Source organism: Enhydra lutris, unplaced genomic scaffold, assembly GCF_002288905.1.
Source record: "Enhydra lutris kenyoni isolate GAN:26980312 unplaced genomic scaffold, ASM228890v2 scaffoldscaffold71, whole genome shotgun sequence".
NCBI classification, from domain to species: domain Eukaryota; kingdom Metazoa; phylum Chordata; class Mammalia; order Carnivora; family Mustelidae; genus Enhydra; species Enhydra lutris.
The window spans coordinates 6,213,180-6,234,991 of record NW_019154155.1 but is presented as its reverse complement, the minus strand read 5'-3'; the positions used below and the strand labels follow the sequence as shown (position 1 = coordinate 6,234,991).

At 34.8% G+C, this 21,812-nt stretch overlaps 1 protein-coding gene across 2 annotated transcripts in view; it reads left to right on the top strand.

The window, feature by feature from the left end:
- Nucleotides 1–21,812, top strand: part of LOC111159886 (zinc finger MYM-type containing 2) — a 113,654-nt gene that overhangs the window by 73,469 nt on the left and 18,373 nt on the right. For both annotated transcript variants that reach the window (XM_022522546.1, XM_022522545.1), the window contains 9 exons: nucleotides 3,684–3,849; nucleotides 4,405–4,439; nucleotides 10,971–11,100; nucleotides 11,816–11,931; nucleotides 12,928–13,099; nucleotides 14,376–14,501; nucleotides 15,329–15,423; nucleotides 16,704–16,872; nucleotides 17,148–17,299. In XM_022522546.1, coding sequence (XP_022378254.1) covers nucleotides 3,684–3,849; nucleotides 4,405–4,439; nucleotides 10,971–11,100; nucleotides 11,816–11,931; nucleotides 12,928–13,099; nucleotides 14,376–14,501; nucleotides 15,329–15,423; nucleotides 16,704–16,872; nucleotides 17,148–17,299 — 1,161 coding nt within the window. The remainder of the gene's footprint in view (nucleotides 1–3,683; nucleotides 3,850–4,404; nucleotides 4,440–10,970; nucleotides 11,101–11,815; nucleotides 11,932–12,927; nucleotides 13,100–14,375; nucleotides 14,502–15,328; nucleotides 15,424–16,703; nucleotides 16,873–17,147; nucleotides 17,300–21,812) is intronic.

The window sequence follows — 21,812 nt, the reverse complement described above, 5'->3', positions numbered from 1 at the left end:
AGGCTTTAACCCACTGAGCCACCCAGGCGCCCCCCAAATTATAGTTTTTTAACATGGGTTTTGATTTGAATGCCCTATAATAGTATAAAAGTATGATTTATGGGGCTTAATCAAATTAATACTTAAGTTTTAGTAAATCTTAGTCATTAAAGGGTAGCTGAGTAAAAAATACTGGGTTTTTAAGTTTTCTCATTTTTTGTGAAAAAATTGCTAGAAATAGTGATTTTAAAAAATTCTTTGTTTCTGAAATAATTTTAGAAAGGGGATGTCTAATATTCTTGCTTTAAATATGCTTTTTGGGTAACTGAAGAATTCCTATCGGTTGAATGCTTTGCCTAATCTTTTCAGTGCATTTTTCTTAAGTGAATATACTTAGATAGTAGGAAGTTATAAATAATTAATTTTTAAATGACTGTAAAATCCTCTTTCATTCATATTCATGGATTCCCCTCCTCACAATTAGGTCTGATTGGTGAAATGGGAAACAAGTAGATGGGCAGGTTAAAGGATATAATATATATATCAACCAAAAGTGGGAATTTGAAACTGCCAAATAATAAGGAACTACATCAGTATAGGCTGAATGACCTATTATAAATTATTGAAGGAGAGATTTCCTGTATTAGCTGAGATGCTGCATTAAGATTTTTGAATAAAGAATTTAGTACCTGCATATTATTTAGGTTTTTTGAACTGGTGACTGCTATCTACTCCACCCCACCCCTCCAATAACAGACAGTCCCTGGTTTTTCATAGTGATAAGAAGACGACTAAGTAGATGACGAAGTGGTAGCTTTTAAACCAGCAACTTCAGGCATATATCAGTTCTTTTTTTTTTTTTTTTTTTTTTTTAAAGATTTATTTAGGAGAGTGAGCAAGAGAGTGTGTATATTCTACTTGGGGTGGTTGGGGTGGGGGAGGTAGGAGCAGAGGGAGAGAATCTCCAGGAGGCTCCGCCCCAACCTGAGTCCATCTGGGGACTCTGACGCATGAGATCACCTGAGCCGAATGCTCATTTGACTGAGCCACCCAGGCACCCTATGCTTTGGTTGTTATGCTGTAGAAATGTTAAGCTTTTCTAAGAGTTCTCTCCTGTGGTTGGGTGGAAGTGATTTTGGTAAGGAATCATGGTCATTTTTAGTGATGTTTTCCAATTAGCCATTGTATTTTAAGCTCAATTCCAAACACTTTACCCAGAATTTGCATGAGTTGCTATAAAAGAAAAAAACAAATGGAAAAGAGGTTCACAACTTCTAAAACGTTGATTATGGCATTGAACTTAGAGTTAGTATTGAGTACTGTTACAACCTTCCATTTGAAAAAATATATACATATTTTATTTCCATTTGCTAATTGGTTATTACTTTTGCTCCTCGGGTACAGAGAAATCATCTATATTTGTTTTGAACCTTCTGGAAGAAAGCTTCAAATATTGTTACTACAAAATCCAAATGTCTATAATTATAAAATAATGAAGTGATTTCATTGTTCAGATTCTTTGAGTAGAATGTACTTGGCTTCATGTCTTTGGCCTTCTAAATTACTGTGTAAATGGAAGTATTTTAAGAATTAGAATAGTATATGTAGTGATTTGAATACATTTTATACAAATTGATTTTGGTTTTAGATGTTACATTGAGACCCTTCTTGCAGCATTTTACTTCTATTGGGATTTTTATTCTCTAGTTATTTATAGTAACTCATTTGGCTTTCCTTTGTCTTTATAACTTGATAAAGTAGATAAAGTCCAGTTTATTTGGATTGTCCGCTTGGAATCCTGTCTCTGCATTTTCAGCGTTTGACCTTAGATAAGTCACTTTGTTTCCAGCATTATGTTAGGATTATAGAGAGTAGATATAACATGCTGGGCTTTTATTTTTCAGGTTCTCAATGAATGAGAGGTAACTGGGCTACAACTTCACTTTTACTATATTCTGGCACTGTTTAGACTCAATAATTAGAATGTTAAGCTTTTGATTTCTTCTTTTGTGCTTTGTCTTTGAGTATAGAGTATAAAAAGGGAACCAAACATTGAAACTTTGAATACTTAAAGGTTATTTTAAAGAACACTTTTTGGGTGGTGACCAGAACCTTTTTCATTATTGAGTAAAATATGACCTAGTTGATAATAAGTGCTAATGTTACTGAAGTTACCACATAATATTACCAGCAGTATAAAATTTGAGCTCACAGTTTTTGGACAAGAGATGTGATATTGGCATCACTTAATAGTCATAATCTATATTACAAATCTTCATTCATTTAACATTTATTCAGCAGGAGAAATACCTGACCTGGAGAAAAAAAAGAGCCTGTGTTCTAACCTTGGGGTATGTTTGTTATATAAGACCTGTTTATCAACACAATCATTTGTTAATATTCCTGACTAGGAATTTTGACATAGTATTTATTCATAGAACTCCTATTGAGAAATAAAGTGAGAGATTTCAAAACCCACAGTATAGAACTATAGATTATTTAGGTAATGAGGAAAGGCTACATGATTATTATGAATTTAATATGTATTGCTTTATCAAAACTTCTAAGTTGTTAAATGAAAGGGTAATTTAAAAATACAGTAACTTATTTCTTCTCTAACTGGATCAAACACTTAATTATGAAAAGAACTGTATTTGGAATTAATCATTCATATGATTTGGTCCACACATTGATCAAATTGTTAAGAAATAGTGAAAATGGGTAAAATCGAGGGGACATGGGTTCACTAAAAAATGAAAATCTGTCCCTTCATTATGGATTCACCACCATAAGGTTTACTGTTTTACGTATGAATTTTACTAGTTGGGGCTGATGGTTGACTTAAAATACAACTTTTTAAATTAATTAAAGACTTGAGTATTTTGAAACATGAACTTAAAGTTCTTGTTAATAGTTAAATCTACATATTTAATAAAGCTCTTTCAATTTATTAAACTATTGAAAATACTTTGGCTTCCATGATTTTCTTATAAGAGCTTGCTTCAAAATTTTTCTGGTCTTACACAACTACTTCTTTTTATTTTTCTTTTAAGATTTTATTTATTTATTTGACAGAGATCACAAGTAGGCAGAGAGGCAGGGAGAGAGAGAGAGCGGGGCCGGGGGGAGGTGGGGGGAAGCAGACTCCCTGCCGAGCAGAGAGCCCGATGTGGGGCTGGATCCCAGGACCCTGGGATCATGACCTGAGCCGAAGGCAGAGGCTTAACCCACTGAGCCACCCATGCGCCCCTGGTCTTATACAACTTCTTTAAATTGATTTATCTTGAGCTATCAGTTGAACACAGGAAATCTGTTTATTAATTAGAGATTTTCAGTGTAATCTGATTGTAGGAAACCTCTACCAGTATATCAGGGTCCTCAAAATTATTTAAAAATATTAAAATGTATTGTACCAGTTTGGTCTACCAGTGTTCCCTTTTTTTGGTTATCCCATCTTTGTAATGCTGGTCTTTAACTGCTGGTAAGTATAGAAAGGGATTTTGACAAGTACTAAATTGCTACATTTTTTTTTTCACTTTTATTGTGGATTTTTACTTTATGTTTATGATTTTATTATTTTTGTCAGAAACTTTTATCACGTTTGGCAATAATCACTGATAAACTTTTAGAAATCTTTTAAAGTACATGTCTGACTTTTAAATTTTCTAATTTGAAATGTCTGATGACTTCCTTTTTTTATTAAGGCTGCAAGGTGTGACTGTTGTAAATCTCAAGGAACACTTAAAGAGAGAGTGCAGTGGCGTGGAGAAATGAAACATTTCTGTGATCAACACTGCTTACTCCGTTTCTACTGTCAGCAAAATGAGCCCAACATGACAACTCAGAAAGGACCTGAAAACTTACATTATGGTATGTAATAATTTAGGTAGTAACTTGAAAAACCTGTATAGCAGTGTTTAGTTTCTTAGATCTGAATTTTATTCATGATAGTGAATAGTTGATTTTGGATATAGTTTAAAGGCAACTTCCATAGTTTGGGTGGAAGTGCCCCATATATGATGTTTCTGTAGATGGATTGTTTTTTATTCTCTTTTAAAAATTTAGTGCTAGTTGAAAAAAAGGGCAATTTTAAATGAAGACCGTTTTAGGAAATGGTATGTGCCGGGACTAGTTGGGAATAACAGTGAAAACCTTTTAGGAGTTGTGACTTAATTAAGAGTTAAACATAAGAACATAGTATTACCCCCAAACAATGAGTATTTTCTGAGGACAAAATGGGAAAAGAGTTCCACTTATTTAGCTTTGTATTTCAGCTCTCAAATTTGATATTCTTTACTTAAAAGAGCTTACAGTGTTTTCTTCATTAACTGTTTTAAAAAATCAGTACTATTTAATGAGAAATACAGATTTAGAACATTCTGAAGAAAGTGATACTTGTCTTATTTTAAATTTGTTTGTTTTTAGATCAGGGTTGTCAGACGTCCCGAACCAAAATGACAGTAAGTATTGCTTAAGTAAAGTGTTAGATTGATTTTTATAATGTGGGCATAAATTAACAGTCCAGTTTGATCATAATAAAAGATTTTTACTTTGCTCCATTGGGACAGTTGAAGTATTTAGGTGAATTATCTAGTATTAAGACAGATACTTTGATATATGCTAAGGAATATAAAGGTGAATAGGAGATAGACATATTTTATTTGAATTGAAGTTCCCATCACCTTTTTTTTTTTTTTTTAAAGATTTTATTTATTCATTTGAGAGAGAGATTGAGCGTGAGCATGAGTCGGTGGGGGAGGAGTAGAGATACAAGCCACATGGGGCTCATTGTATCTGTTCCTGGTGACTGTGAAAAAGCTTCAGAACAGTTGAGTAGAAGGTTGGCAGATAGACACTGATGAAAAGTAGAAGGAATGTGCTAGCGGCATGCATAACTGTTCAGTAGGGCCAAACTTGAGCACCTTTGGTGGAATCATGGAAAATGAGGTAAAAGGATAGGCTGGGCCAGATTATTAATGGCTTTGAGTTTATGTTTCTCAAATAGGTATCTGAAGGTCTATGTTGGGGGCCAGGATTTACAAGTTTTTAAGTATGAGTAATAATTCTATAGCGTGTCCTGTGGTTTTTTCCTTTAGTCTTTGGTGTAATACATCACATTCTGCTTTTATGTTAGCATTTGAAGAATTTTTATAGGTTGAAAGTGTCCCTTTATCTGTAACGAATAAAGAGAAGCAGCAACGTTTTGGTACATTTTGAGGCACAGTGAGCCTGTCCTCTTGTATGCCAAGTAACAATAATCAACAGTGTTGGAATACTGGTATTTCTGGCATCCTTACCAAGGGAAACTTTATAGGAGTCATTTATTGGCATTATATTAAGTCTCTGAACTAGCTTTTATCCTGGTAAAAAAGAATAAATCAGTGGTTCTTAGGTCTGGCTACACATTGGAATCACCTGGGGAGTTTTCAGAAATTTCCGATGCCTAGTCTCCAACTCAGCAATTCTGTGTTTTTGGAAAGTTCTTCAGATGATTTTAATATGTAACCACAATTTAGAATCATTGACATAGGTGAACGATTGGTGATCTACATTATTCTGTTCAGTTTTTGCTTTTGATGTTAGTAGTTAAGAATCCTAGGTAAGTAAGAGTGCTTTCTCCTTTGCTTTCCTCCTTATATGTCGTACCCCCCTTATGGAAATGTATTTAAAATCGGCTAATTCAGAAATACTTTAAAGTATTCAGCTAAATTCATCTCATTTTAAAACCAGATACTTTGATCCGTGACTGAAGAATATAAATATGGTCACTCCATATTTTGTTAACTTTGTGTAGCTGTAAGGCAACTTACAACCTTGTTTCAAATATGTAAGCTTTTGAACAAGGCTTTAAGGCCTACCTTCTGTCAGTATAATATCAAATCTTTTTTCCTCACATAGCACTTGAACCACATTGTATGACAGACAGAAGGGTCTAGGGGAGGGGTAAGTCAGTGTGCCACTGCAATTATTGCCTTTTGTCTTATAAAAGCACTCTCCCATCTTTTCCTTGTAAGCTTTTGAAATCTTTTAATTCCCAACCTATAAACTTCAAAGGGTGAAAGCTTAGCTGTATAATTTTGGACAAGTCCCTTTACACAAGTTCTTTGTGTGAATTTCTTGTTTGTAAAATGGGATGAAGATAGTGCCTATTTCAGTGTTATCACATAGTAAGTATTAAAGGCATAGTAGCTGCTATGTTCCAGACCTCATAATGGCAGTATGTATAGTAGTTTAGAACATAGGCTTTGGTGTTAGGTGAATTTACTTGAATTCTGACCTTAGAACTTTTAGCTTTATCATCTTTCCCAGGTTGTGTAACTTCTTCTTCTTCTTCTTCTTCTTCTTTTTTTTTTTTTTTTTAAAAGATTTTATTTATTTGAGAGAGAGCATGAGAGGGGAGAGGTCGGAGGGAGAAGCGCACTCCCTGCGGAGCTGGAATCCCCAAGCGGGACTCTATCCCAGTACTCCGGGATCATGACCTGAGCTAAAGGCAGTTGCCTAACCAACTGAGCCACCCAGGCGCCCTTGGGTTGTGTAACTTCTGAGCCTTAGTTTTCTCATCTGTAAAGTGGGACTGATTAAAAGGCTTACCTCTTATAGTGTTAGGAGAATTAAATAACTCATTTCATGAGTTACATAAATTTAGTGCTTCATGTAATGTCTTAGTCCATTTGAGCTGCTATAGCAATACCATAGTTGAGGTGGCTTACAAACAAATTATTTCTCACAGTTCGGAGGCTAGGATGTCTAAAATCAAGTTGCAAGCAATTAGCAGTGCCTGGTGAGGGCCTGCTTCTAGGTTTATAAATAGTCATCTTTTCACTGTCTTCACATGGTAGAAAGGGGTGAGCATCTCTTCACATGATGGAAAGGGGTGAACATCTCTAGGATTTCTTTTATGAGGGCATTAATCCCATTTATGAGGACTCTGCTCTCATGATATAATCTCCATGTATTGGCCACACCTTCAGATACCATCACATTGAGTATTAGATTTCAACATATGAATTTTGAGGGGTACACATGGTAGCACATAGTCTCTGGCATGAAGCAAATACTGAACAGATGGTAGCTTTTGTCATTACAATTTTATTTTGGGCCCTCCTTCAGTATTCATTATAAATAGAAGGAGATCTTGCTTGTTGACAAGCAAAAAAGTAAAAAGTATTATCAAGTGTAGGTCTTCACCAGGTGGCGTAGTTTAATTGACATGATGTAATGTTTCTAAATGACAGGAGGTAAAACATCGAGTAATCTACGATATATATGATTTTAGACCCCTTGTTCATATGTGGGGATTCTAGGGTATTTTCCATCTTGGACCAAGCTTACCTAGTCTTAGTATATAGTAGATACTCAATACCGATTTGTTAAATTATTCTTCCCATTTTACAGTTGAGGAAATTGAGACAGAAGTAACAGTCAGTTGCCCGATGTTACACAGCAGTAGTTTTAGGACTAAGTTCTCTAGCTCCTTGTTCATAGCTCTTTTACTTAGCTGATTAATAATGTAGTTTGAAATCCTGATGAATCTAGAATAGTATCGGCCCCTTTGCCATATACATTATACAAATGAGATAACCTACCTGAAACAGTCTTAAAAAATTTGTATCTTTCCACACCTTTAAATATGCACAGGTAAATATATTAAACAGTAAGTGCCTTAAGTACAGTTGGTCATCATTCATATTTGCAAATTTTTACCTATTCTCTAAAATTGTAACCCCTAAATCAATACCCATGGCACTTTCAAAGAAATTTGCAGACATGTGCAGAGGGGTGAAAAACGTGAGTCTCCTGAGGCATAGCGCATCTTCTTGTTGAGGTGGAACAAGGCAAGGCTTTCCCTTTTTGTCTCACCTCATCCTATAAGCAGGTGTCCTTTTCATAGTCATTTGGTACCACCTTTTGCATATTTTTTTTTTTTTTTGTGATTTTGCTTTATAAAAATCCACTATTAATGCATAGTATTAAAAAGCCCTGTCTGATGTTCCTAAACACAGGAAGGCTGCTCTGTGTCTTATGGAGGAAATAATGCATATTAGGTAAGCTTCATTCAGTTGGCAGTGAGTTTAATGTTTGTGAATCAACAATATGGTACACTTAGAAAAAGGAATAAGAAATTAACCAGTCTGCAGATGAGGCAACTCCTGAGTACTGAAGTAAAATCTGTAGTTCATGGTGAAGCTATGGAAAAGAAGGAAGAGTGATTATATTTATGGATTCATGGACTTAGGACTAATTAAAAAAAAAAAAAAGTGAAACGCCTCTTTACGAAGTTTTCAGCTTATATACAACATGTATCAGGAAAATGTTAAACTTTTCTTGCCTTCTGCTGGCTAGCTCACACATTTCAAGCAAAATGGTATGAAAAATATTAAACTTGGATACGAGGTGGGTTCTGCCGATCAGGACCAGGATGCTTTGGAAGAATACCAGCTAAGTGTTAACACAGGTAAAAAAGATACACAGTCAAGAAGGTTTTCAGTGCTGATGGGACTGGCTTGCTTTCACAAGATCAGTGGCAAATGAATGTATAGGATACAAGTGGTCTCCAAAGCCCCTGACTTTAAATCATTTAGAAACCATGCAACCTTGCTATTGTGTGCCAGTGCCAAGGATAACTTCAAACTCCCCTCCCCATCTCTCCCCTCCCCCTTGCCTGGTACATAGAGCCCCAAATCCATGAAAACTCCAGGAAAAAAACTGAAGTATATGCTAGTCCACTGGAGGTGGAACAAAAAAGCATGAATGGTATCTAAAATATTCTGTGATTGGTTCTCCAATTGCTTCATCCTAGAAGTTGAACATTGTCTCCACCATGAAAACCTTGCATTTGAAGTTTTTATTACTGGGTAATTTCCATTGCCTTGAATAACTCAAAAATGCCTGTCTCAGTGTAGTTCCCTTTATGCCCCCAAACACACACTCTCTAATCCAACCCCTCAATCAGGGCATAATTAAAGCTTTTAAGACCTACTTCATGAGAAAGAGTTTGAGGCTCTCAGCATCAACAACAACAAAAAAATCCCACCCTGATAGATTATTGGAAGTTAGTCATCATCTGTAACATTATTTAGGACAGCATCAAGCAGGCTACCCTGAGTAATTGTTGGGAAAATGTTGGACCAGGCTGTATGAAAAAGTTTTTGAAGGTGTCACAGAAAATTAAAAAAAAAAAAGCATAAAAAGCATAATGTATATTGCACCAAGTAAGTGAAGAAGGCTTTGGGGCTGTGGAGGAAGATGTGGAGGAAGTTTGGCAGAGAAGGTAGTAGAGCCCATCGATGAAGACCTTGGCTAGATGGCCAAGGAAGGCATCAGATTCAGTGATGAAAGTCAGTCCAAGGCTCCTCTGACAATGACCCAAATATTGGGATACTGGAATGGAATATTCCAATATTCAAAATATTGAAATGAATTCTGCCTTGGGAAGAATTGTCAGTGACATGGAAGGATATGACCCTATGCTTGAACAAAGCCTCCAATTTGAGTACTACTGTGGTTACCTCTTTTATAAAGACGCTTAAAACATTTGCGGTGAAAAGCCAAGCAGACAAGGCTGACTTATTTTTTTGAAGCCAGTTTGGGTGCTCGCTTCGGCAGCACATACACTAAAATTGAAGCCAGTTTGGGAGGCAAAAGCACTGACATATTCAACAAATCATAAAAGCCAAACTCTTGAGGTAGAACTGCCAGATGTCACCATGTCCCCCTCTTCTTCTTTTACCAAGTCACTGACTTCTTCCTCTTCTGCAGAATAATTGCCATCAACCTTTCCCTTGGTTTTTATGGGCACGCCAAAGGTTGAGAGGTTTAACCACACAGTGCACTGCCCCATTGTACATCCTGCATGTCCACTAAGAGTAAGATGTTAATATTTTATAAATGTACAATGTTTACTCTGTTTTCTCCCTAGAACTTTATTTACATTAGTGTACAATATACAGTATGTGTTAACAGGACTGAGTATGAGTACCATATAGTGTGTGTGTACTGTATCTGTACAGATCTGAGTGAAAGAGTTAATAATCCTAGTACACTGTAGTACACAAAAATGCTGTAATCATGTGTTACACTGAGCATAATTATTTGTGACAAATATATATGAAATCAAGTGTTTCAACAGAAATACTGTTATGTATTGATCTGTTGATGGAAGTGTTGTGACCCAAGGCTTATAGGAACCTAATCTTTTATTTCCTTTGGGAGTAATGGTTCTGTATTCACTGAAGTGTTCATAGTGACTGTCTAGATGTTAAGTACCCCAAATATTCTATATTCTGTACCTTTTTTCCAATATCAGTAGGTGGTACAGAGAAACCCCTATGTTTAGTCCCTTATAGATAGATCTTTAGCTTATTTTAGATGGATTGTGTGTTGCCCTGGAGGTGGGGGGTGGTTGGTGTTCTCAATTGCAAATAATGCTACAGTGTATGTGGTGAAAACATCTTAGAGACTATGATCTAGGACAGGTTTCTGAAATTGCAGTTGCTGGAATATAAAAAATAGTTTTAAGTTTGATAGTATTTATGGTAATTCTTTTCATTTTTTTTTTTTAATCTTTTAAAATTTAGTAACATATATAAGGTGTTTATCCAGTAGAGGGAACTGGTGTGTTGGCCATAACTAAGAACTTTGTCTTTCTTAAATAAATTTAAAGAACCTAATTATTTCCAAAAACAGGCTAACGTTGCATTTTTTTTACCTAAAAGTGAAAATTGTCTTATTTTTAAAAAAATATCCATTGAAGGTCACACAGTTCTATAGAATGAATGATTTCTCCTGCTTTGTCAATAGTTAGGACAGATTCACTTGGATCCTTTCAGATTAAGACTATAGTAAACATAATGATAATAACATAATTTGTCTATAGTCTTAAACTTTTGTGTGTTCGCTCCACATGACCTAGAAACCAGATACTCATTAACACCAGGAAGTAATAAAAATTAGAGGCAAAAATAAAATGTTTCTTTTTGTTTCCTCTGTAGGGTTCAGCACCACCCCCCTCTCCAACACCTAACAAAGAAATGAAGAACAAAGCCGTTCTTTGCAAACCTTTAACAATGACAAAAGCTACTTACTGTAAACCTCATATGCAGACCAAATCTTGTCAGACAGGTAATTTAGGAAAATTTGAGTTACATGCTTCCCTATACTTAATACCTCTCTTATTGAAAATGCATGTTTTTCTCAAATAATAGGCTACAGAATGTATTTGGTCACTTTGTCATTTTCTGTTGATTTTGCTTATCTAAGTTTAGACATTACCTTGAGAATATAGCATATTATTTAAAATAATTAATGAAAATAAATCTCTGTTAAAGGCTCAGAGTATATATTATGTCATAAATGAAAAAGCGCTCTATCCAAAATTTCCTTGGGGCTGAGATTCCCTAAAGTTAGAGTAATCTCTGAAAAATCGTCTCTGTAAATGTGACCTGCTGTGTTAACAATTCTGTTTCCTTGTCAGAATGAGATGGTATCATTCAATTATATATTTTTATGAGATTTAAATGTATTTTAATTGTTTGATTAGATAAATCTTTTTACAGGGAATATGAGGGGAAAATGATAGGCTGTCTGGAACTGCATAATGTTTCTAAGGGACATTTTCTTTGTATTAAGAAAAAGGCCTAAATTCTGTCTTTCTCTCTTCATTTAAACAGTTACTGTATTTAGTTTCGTTTTTACCTTACCTGATTTTGTGAAAACCAGAAATTTCTCTTAAAAAGGAAGTGAGGCACTTAAATTCTTTTGTTACCAAATTGTTTTAACATTGAGTAACTATGTGTGTTACTTAACATTGCTCCTTAAACACATTTTGTATTTTCAGATGATAATTGGAAGACAGAATATGTTCCAGTGCCTATCCCTGTGCCTGTGTATATCCCAGTACCTATGCACATGTACAGTCAGAATATTCCTGTTCCTACTACAGTTCCTGTTCCTGTAAGTCGGATTTTAACATTTTTTTTTTTTCCATTTTGGAGTTTATCAGGCAGTAGGTGGGAGAAGAATGTTGTAATTCCTACCTTAGTGAAGTAGCAGAACAGGGTTTGAGTCTTTGCCTTCACCAGCTAACTTAGGTTTGGTTGAATCTGTCAGTGTTTGCTTTGTGTTTAACAAGCATATGTTCATCTTTAAAGGTGAAGTTCGGCAAGTGTCTGTGTCTGCTTTATGCATATATATAGTGTTTTATGTTTGAGTTCATTTTAGAGAAAAATATTGGTGAAGTTGTAAGGTTTAAAACTGAAACACGGAATAGAATTTCATATGGATTATCATTACATTATTTTGTCCTAAATCACTTGCAGTAAAGACACTGTGCCAGGGCTTAACTATCATAGTCCCCTGGGGGACAAAGTTATCTCAAAAATTATTTTTCTTTAATTTTTATTTCAAAAAGTAGCTGCTTATATTCTGGGCTTTCTTTGTTACAGTTGACAACTTAGTTTTGGTATGTGTTTTTTCCAAAGCTTTTATCCAGTGTGGTATTATAAAGAAGATCATGTGTCAGAATAATTTTTAATCTGGCAAATTTCATTCATTTATTTATTTATTTATTTATTTATTTATTTATTTATTTATTTATGGGAGAGAGTGCAAGGAAGAGCAGGAGGGAAGGGGAGAAAGGCAGAAGGAGAGGGAGAAGAAGGCTCCTTGCTGAGCAGAGAGCCCGATATGGGGCTGGATTTCAGGACCCTGGGACCATGGCCTGAGACGAGGCAGATGTTTAACCAACTGAGCCACCTAGGTGCTACCCTCCTCTCTGCCCCCCACCTTTAAGATTTTATTTTTGAGAGGTCTCCACACCCAACATGGTGCTCCAACTTCAAATTCAAAGATCAAAAGTCCCACACTCCACTGACTGTACCAGCCAGACACCCCTGGAAAATTTATCTTCTAATGTTGAGTAAACCTAACAGTTAATACTTTGGTTAATAGGTGCCAGTTCCTGTTTTTCTGCCTGCCTCATTGGGTAGCAGTGAGAAGATCCCTGCAGTGGCTGAGGAGCTAAAAAGCAAAGTTTCTTCAGATCCTCTTGATACAGAGTTGCTTACAATGACAGATATGATGACTGAAGATGAGGGCAAAACAGAAGCTGCCAACATCAACAGTGAGTTGCAGTATATTTCACTCTGTCATTAAGTGTATCATTGGTTTTCAGTAAGTGTTATAATTATTATAGTATGTTGCCGGGACATATCATTATGTTTCAACTTGATATGGGAGTGGTGGGGGGGGAAGCATTGCAACAGAAATGTATTTTTGTATTAAGAGATCAATACTCTATCTAGCCACATGCTCTTTTAATGCCATGCCCAGTTTTAAGCAGGAATTTGTACAATTTGTATGGTTCCGATTTTAATTGTGACAGGATTTGACTTACAAGATCAACTCAGCGATTCCTGTTTTACTGTACTAGCTCAGACACAAAAATAACTTATTATCGTTAATAATGATATGAACTCCTGTTTTGTAATGGTTAGCCCCAATTTTGTTTTGTTGGTTATACTTAATAATTTGCATTATCTACTAGGATTTATCCTGTCTTCTTTTAAGGCATGTTTACCAAATGGCATAGCGTAGGTAAGTTGTAGATGATTCTCTTAAGAGTATTTATTCCTACCCTCACTCCTCTGGTCACACGTAGGGGTCCCTTTTCAACCATGAGCTGCCTAGTTCCCATTACCCTAGAGGATAACAGAAACATAACAAATTCTATGTATTTCATAATATGACAGTGTTTGTGGAGGTCTCTTTGTTACAAATTAATGTAGTGGGTTGCGACTAGTGGTTTCATTTGTTGTTTAATGAAGTGAAATGGGAAATGTTAGTGTGAATCTCATCAAAAGGATACTGTTTTGTGAAACTTTTGTTTCCTGTGTCTGTGTCTGTCTGACTTTCTGTAGCCTATCACCACCTTGAAATGGATAAAATGTGTATCTTACTGTGTGTTACCATATAAAAATGTTTGAAAACAACTGATCAAAACATTAGAAAGCAGTTGTAATTGAATGATACAGAAAACCTAGGTCACAATTCAAAGAGTATTGAAAATCCACCCTCATTAGTTTATTTTTGACAAGAGATTGCTTTTAGAAATACTCTTCCTACCAGAGTCAGTTTACTATCAAAGCATGCCTATTAACTTTTGAAAAAGGGCAGTCAGAAACCTAAAGGATTAAGTTTCTGTGTCTTCATGATTATCTAACAATTATAAAATTTACAAGAGTTTACATTTCAAGATGGCTATATACCTTTTCTTTTTGTGACATATTAATATATTCTTGTTTTATGTTTACATAAATGACTTCCTTTGCCAGATTAAATATAGGTATTGTTAAGGTTCTTCTATTTTGATTTCTAATGATACTGTGAATTGATTACAGGTGTAATTATTGAAACAGACATAATTGGTTCTGATCTCTTGAAGAACTCTGACCCAGAGACACAGTCTAATATGCCTGATGTACCATATGAACCAGATTTGGATATCGAAATAGATTTCCCCAGAGGTACTCAAAATGCTATTTTATTCTTTAAGTGTGAACTACAGTTATGGAATTTAGTTATGATCATTAATCCTTTAATGTTCATGTTCTTGCCTTTACTGCTTATATTTATCTTTTTTTTTTTTTAACTCAAAACTCAATAGTTAATTTCTGAAATAAGGCATAGGATTGAATTGAAGTGACTTAAAGAGAATTTCTTAGAGCCTAAAAAGATACTTTCTCAAAGTAATTATAGAAAACTTTGTAGACAGAGAAAGGGATAAAGAAGTGGTTGTTTCTTTGTTAAATAAAATGCTGATAGTATTTTTCATAAGACTTTTAAAAAAATTAAGTTCACCTTCAAAGGAAAAAATTATTTGCAGGTCTTTTTTTTATAAAAGAAACGTGTTCTAGTTTTCATTATTTTCTTTTTTTATAAAAGAAACGTGTTCTAGTTTTCATTATTTTCTTAATGTATTGATGGCTAATAAGCACACCCAGTAGAACGTAAAGCATTTTATTTTGAGAAAGATTTGATATGTTGAAACAGATTTGTACTGAGACCATTTAGATCTTAAAATTGAATTTCAGGTTGTAATAGTTTTTCTGATTTTATACATTTCCGTGAAAATTTCATGTTATTCATTATACATATGTTTTCTTTAAGGGTCTAAATAGGGTTTATCAGAACTCTATAGACCTTTTCTTTTCACCCTCCCTGCAGCATAGGTTATCTCCATATATAGGTACTTGTTTATATTCTGTAATTAGTTCTTTGTTGGCTGTGTTTATGTACTGTAAACCTGTGCTGTTATATTTGTAAATAAAAATTCTTCTCATTTGATTGCCAGCTGCTGAAGAGCTTGATATGGAAAATGAATTTTTATTACCGCCTGTTTTTGGAGAAGAATATGAGGAACAGCCTAGACCTCGATCTAAAAAAAAGGTATGAATTAATAGTATTTTTGCATTAACTACTGTCTCTGTAGTGTTAGCTCTTTTTTTTTAAATTTTTAAAGATTTTATTTACTTATTTGACAGAGAGAGAGAGATCACAAGTAGGCAGAGAGGCAGGCAGAGACAGAGAGAGGGGGAAGCAGGCTCCCTGCTGAACAGAGAGCCCGATGCGGAACTCGATTCCGGGACCCTGGGATCGTGACCTGAGCTGAAGGCAGAGGCTTTAACCCACTGAGCCACCCAGGAGCACCATGTAGTGTTAGCTCTTTAGGGATGGAGCAAGGATATAGTGATCCACAGTTGTGCCTGAGGCTATGGGAAGACTTTTTCCCCCTAGATTTAAAAAGGCTTTAAGAGTTAGTCTTTATTACTTCATTTCTAAGTAATAAAAAAGTCTCAGATTTACTTGTAACTTTATAGAAGACTGAATATTTTTGTCATTTAATTTTCCTTTATAATTTTATCCTGACAAAGGTTGACATTGTTGCTGAGAAAGTAAACTCAATTCTTGACAAGAATTAAGGCTATTTTCTAGTGATCTGTTTTTTTCTGCTATTATTTGCAACTTAAAGCAGGATCAAAAGAAAAAGTATGACTTTCACAAATTTCCCCACAAAGAAAGAAAAAACTGAAAAAGAAGTGAGTACTTGCAGTAGGATGAAGTTGGTTTCCTGTTTGACACCATACAAAAATTAACTCAAAATGGGTAATAGACCTAAATGTAAGAACTAAAATTACGAAACTCTTAAAACATACACCCAAATCATTTTACCTTGGGTTAGGCATAGTACTTCGATATGACACCAAAAGTACAAGAAGTAGCAGGAAAAAAATAGGTGAATTAGGTGTACTACATCAAAATTTAAAACTTCTTTGCAGTAAATAATGCCATCATGGCAGCATAAGGAGCTTGAGTGGTCATTCTCCATATGTTGGAATTACTGGAAAGTTCAATTTCTCCTTACATTAATATTTAGAATCCTTTTCAGATTATTTACTAATTGTGTCTTATATTTAATTATTTCCTTATCAGTGACTCTCACAGCAGAAGTTAAAATGGTTTTGTTATACAAGATGGTTTATGTAGAAATATGACATTCCTGGAGGTATATTTCAAGTAACTATTCTCAGATTGGGAATACCAATCAATTCTAAGCATATAAATATATTTCTCTTGATGTGCATTTGTTGAGAGATGGCCTACATAAAGTCATGAAATAATAACAGGTTTTTTTACAAAAAGATTTTACAGTGGTGTTTTACTAATAGGGAGCCAAAAGAAAAGCTGTATCAGGATACCAGTCTCATGATGATAGTTCTGACAATTCAGAATGCACCTTCCCTTTCAAATATACATATGGTGTAAATGCATGGAAACACTGGGTCAAAACTAGGCAACTTGATGAAGATCTTCTGGTACTAGATGAGCTAAAATCTGGTAAGTGTTCTGATTTTGTTTCTTCTACATTGTATTTCAAATCAGGGTTTTTGTTATTAACTACCTTTACTTAAAAAAAAAGAATGAAGCTTACAATATTTTAAGTACATTTAAGTAGCTTTCATTTTACTTTAAAGTATTTATGTAGTATATAGTTTTTATATAGTATAAATTCTTATATTCTTATGTAGTTCTTATATAGTATAAATTAATTTCAGAAAGTTTCTTAATCTTAAGAGTAAATAATAATTACTAAGTTTTTCCTCTCTTTTTAGCTAAATCAGTAAAGTTAAAAGAGGATCTGCTCTCTCACACCACAGCTGAGCTTAACTATGGGTTAGCCCATTTTGTCAATGAGATCCGACGGCCAAATGGAGAGAGTTATGCACCTGACAGCATCTATTATCTTTGCCTTGGAATACAGGAGGTTTGTAATTTGATGGCTGCGTTTGACTATAATTGGTTGTTGTGGTAGTTTTGGAAAAGAAAAATGTTAATGTTTCAAGAATATTAAGGGCAGCTTTATGGAACATAATGATATCTTGACTTGCTAAGGCATGAAAGAATTTACTGTATTTGCAAATACTAGGGTATTATAAAGGATTTTCTTAGCTACTTTGTATATAGGTCTGTTATAATGATGTATGTTCCTAAAAATCCTCAAGTTCTCCAAAACTATTGTACCATAACCAAAAAGAATTTATGTGAACAATGGAGTTATGGTCAGATGACTTGAAACTCCTACATCTTTTGTAATGGATCTAATGAAGCTGTATATTTGTTACCATATATAATAATTAGGATGGCTTCATTTCCTTCTTAAAATTGCAAATAAATGAATTAACATCTTGGGGCATGACCATATATGTATATATAGATCCATGCTGATATATGTGTAAACAGAAAACTGGGTTCCTTTGCAAATGGGTTCCTGTTTGAATTTCATACTTCTTATGTTTTTAAATTGTTAAATAGGGTATTTATTCATTAATTCTTCTGAATCATCTTATAAAAGGAGATCATTCTTTGGGTTTTTAGATAAATGTAAACCACATGTCTGTGAATCATGAGTGAGCCTATTTTCCATAATAAACATAAAGATCAACTTGTAATTTTGAACAAATTGTTTGGGTTTGAGTCCAGGATCTTGCTTGACATCCTGTTTATTTTTTGCTGTGGTACATGATAGAAGGTAGAGGGTTTTTTTGGTGTGGTGGTTTTTTTTTTTTCCCTTTTAATGTAGAGTTTTGTTTATAGGCCCAGATTTAAGGTTGTACTGCTAACAGTTGGTAGAAAATGAAATAGATTACTCAGAAAATTAGAATTGTCTTAATTGTATTTTACTTACGTTTTCTTTAGGATAGAAATTTGCCCAAGATTATATAAGTGGTAGTGGGGAATTAACACATGTCTATAAATTACTATCTGTTCAAAGGCCATCACATATTTTACAGTAACAACCTAAATATATAGTAGATTTTACTTTTTTTTATTCTTTATATTTATATGTACCTTGAGCCTCATGTTTAGATGGCGATAATAGGTCTACCATTACAAATCCCCAAACTCCTGAAAACTAAAGATTTTACCCTTTAGCTTTTCACAAAAACTAATTTGACAGTAAAACATAACTTGAAGAGTTGTGAAGTTACTTTTTATTACACTTTGATTATCCATAGAATATTAACTGTCTGATTCACTAAAGGATTGCTAATGTTTCTAAACAAATACAGTGTACTTCCTTAGAATACTCTAGGATTATAATGTAAGTATATACATGCCCTTTATTTCCTCTGTAAAATTCAAAAAATTAAGAATTCTAAAACATTTGGACTCCATGGTTCTAACTCAGCGTTTGTAGACCTATATATGTTTCCCCCTTTTTTATTAAACCTCATAGTAAAAAAGAGTAAAAATAGCAGGTGCTAGGTGTAGGTGAAAACATCTCAGTAAGCATCAGAATAAGTTATTTATTACATATAAATTCTCTTCAGAGAAATAGGATCTGGGTCTTACTCTTAGTGTCTTGTACCATGCTGTCCATATGGTAGGCACTCATTGACCTGTATAATTGTCAATGACTAGTACACAGTAGACTTATCTATCTAGTTTTCCATTGCTTTTTACTGTGTGTACTTATTTAAAATGGTGGAACAACCTTCTTTTAAAATAAATGTTTATATCATCATCTTAGAAATGTTCTGTTGTCTAGATCAATCATTTATAAAAATGTTGAAGAGCACACTAGGGTTCTGCCAGATTAACTGAGCAGGAAGGAAAGAGGTTGAGTTCTAGGCTCTTATTAGTGTTTTTTTTTTTTTTCTTAAAACTTTTTAAAAATTCAAATTAGTTCACATATAATGTATTATTAGGTTCAGGGATAGAATTTATTGATTCATTAGTTGTATATAACATCCACTGCTCATTGCATCAAAAAAGACAGTCTCCTCCTTAATGCCTATCACCCAGTTACCCCATAACCCCATGTACCTCCCCTCCAGCAACTCTGTTTGTTGCCTATATTTGAATCCCTTATGGTTTGCTTCCCTCTGTTTTGATCTTACTTTATTTTTCCTTCCCATCCTCTGTGTTCATCTGTTTTGTTTCTTAAATTCCACATATGAGTGAAATCATAACAGTATTTGTCTTTCTCTGACTGACTTATTTCACTTAGCATAATATACTATAGGTCCTACCACATTGTTGGAAATGACAAGATTTCATTCTTTTTTTATTTTTTATTTTTTTAAGATTTTATTTATCTATTTGACAGAGATCACAAGTGGGCAGAGAGGCAGGGAGAGGGAGAAGCAGGCTCCCCGCCGAGCAGGGAGAGCCTGATGCGGGGCTCGATCCCAGGATCCCAGGACCCCGGGATCATGACCTGAGCCGAAGGCTCACCCACTGAGCCACCCAGGCACCCTTCATTCTTTTTGATGACCGAGTAATATTCCATTGTGTGTGTGTGTGTGTGTGTGTGTGTGTGTGTGTACACACCACATCTTCTTTATCCATACTTTGACTATTGTAGATAGTGCTGCTTTATGTAATTGGAGTGCATGTGCCCCTTCAAATCACTATTTTTATATCCTTTGGAAAAATACCTAGTAGTGCAATTGCTAGGTTTTAGGGTAGTTCTATTTTTAACTTTTTGAGGATCCTCCATTACTGTTTTCCAGAGTGTCTGCACCAGTTTGTTTTTCCAAACTAAGAGGGTTCCCAGACTAAGAGGGTTCCCCTTTCTTTACATCCTTGTCAACATACATTGTTTTCTGAGTTGTTCATTTTAGCCATTCTGACAGGTGTGAGGTGGTATCTCATTGTGGTTTTGATTTGTGTTTCCCTGATGATGAACGATGTGAATTTTTTCGTGTGTCTGTCAGCCATTTGTGTGTCTTTTTTGGAGAAAAGTCTTTCTTGGCTGGATTAATTGTTCTTTGGTTGTTGAGTTTGACAACTTCTTTATAGATTTTGGATACTACCCTTAATCTGATATGTCATTTGCAAATACCTTCTCCCATTCTGTGGGTTCCCTTTTAGTTTTGTTGATTGTTTCTTTTTCTGTGCAGAACGTTTTATCTTGATGAAGTCCCAATAGTTCATTTTTGCTTTTGTTTCCCTTGCCTCTGAGATGTGTCTAGTAAGAAGTTCCTACAGCTGATGTCAGAGACATTGCTGCCATTCTGTCTTCTAGGATTTTGTTGGATTCCTGTCTCACATTTAGCTTTCTTCATCCATTTTGAATTTATTTTTTGTGTGGTGTAAGAAAGTTGTCCAGTTTCATTCTCCTACATGTGGGTATCCAGTTTTCCCAATTACCATTTGTTGAAGAAATTGTCTTTTACAGTTGAGGGTATGTTTCTGGGTTCTCTATTTTGTTCCACTGATCTGTAAGTCAGTTTTTGTGCCAGTCCCATACTGTCTTGATGACAGCTTTATTTTTTTAAGATTTTATTTATTTGAGAGAGCGAGTGAGCATGACCAGAGGGGCAGAGGGAGAAGCAGACTCCCCGCTTAGCAGAGAGCCCAATGCAGAACTTGATGCCAGGACTTTGGGATCATGACCTGAGCTGACGGCAGACACTTAACCACCTGAGCCACCCAGGCTCCCCTGATTACAGCTTTAATAGTACAGCTCGAAATCCAGTTGTGATGCCTTTGGTTTTCTTTTTCAACATTACTTCGGCTATTTGGGGTCTTTTCTGGCTCCATAAGTTTTAGAATTGTTTGTTCCAGCTCTGAGAAAAATTCTGGTGTTTGATAGGGGTTGTACTGAATGTGTAGATTGCTTTGGGTAGCATAGACATTTTAATAATACTTGTTCTTCTGATCCACAAGCATGGAATGTTTTTCCATTTCTTTGTGTCTTCCTCAATTTCTTTTATAAGTGTTCTATAGTTTTCAGGGTATAGACCCCTTACCTGTTTGGTTAGGCATATTCCTAGGTATTTTATGTTTTTTTGTAATGGGGATCAATTCCTTGATTTCTCTTTTTGCTGCTTCATTATTGGTGTATAGAAATCCTATAGATTTCTGTGCATTGATTTTATATCTTGCCACTTTTCTGAATTCCTATATCAATTCTAGCAGTTTTTTGGTGGAGTCTTTCAGGTTTTCTGCAGAGTGTCATGTTGTATGTGAAAAGTGAAAGTTTGAGTTCTTCCTTGCTGATTAGGTTGCATTTTATTTCTTTTTCTTGTGTGATTGCTGAGGCTAGAACTTCCAGTATTTTGTTGAACAACAGTACTGAGAGTGGACATCCCTGCCATGTTCCTGACCTTAGGGGAAAAGCTCAGTTTTTTCCCATTGAAAATTTTTCATAGATGGCTTTTGTGATATTGAGGTATGTACACTCTATCCCTACACTGTGAAGAGTTTTGATCAAAAAGGATGCCATATTTTGTCAAATGTTTTTTCTGCATTTATTGAGAATATCATGA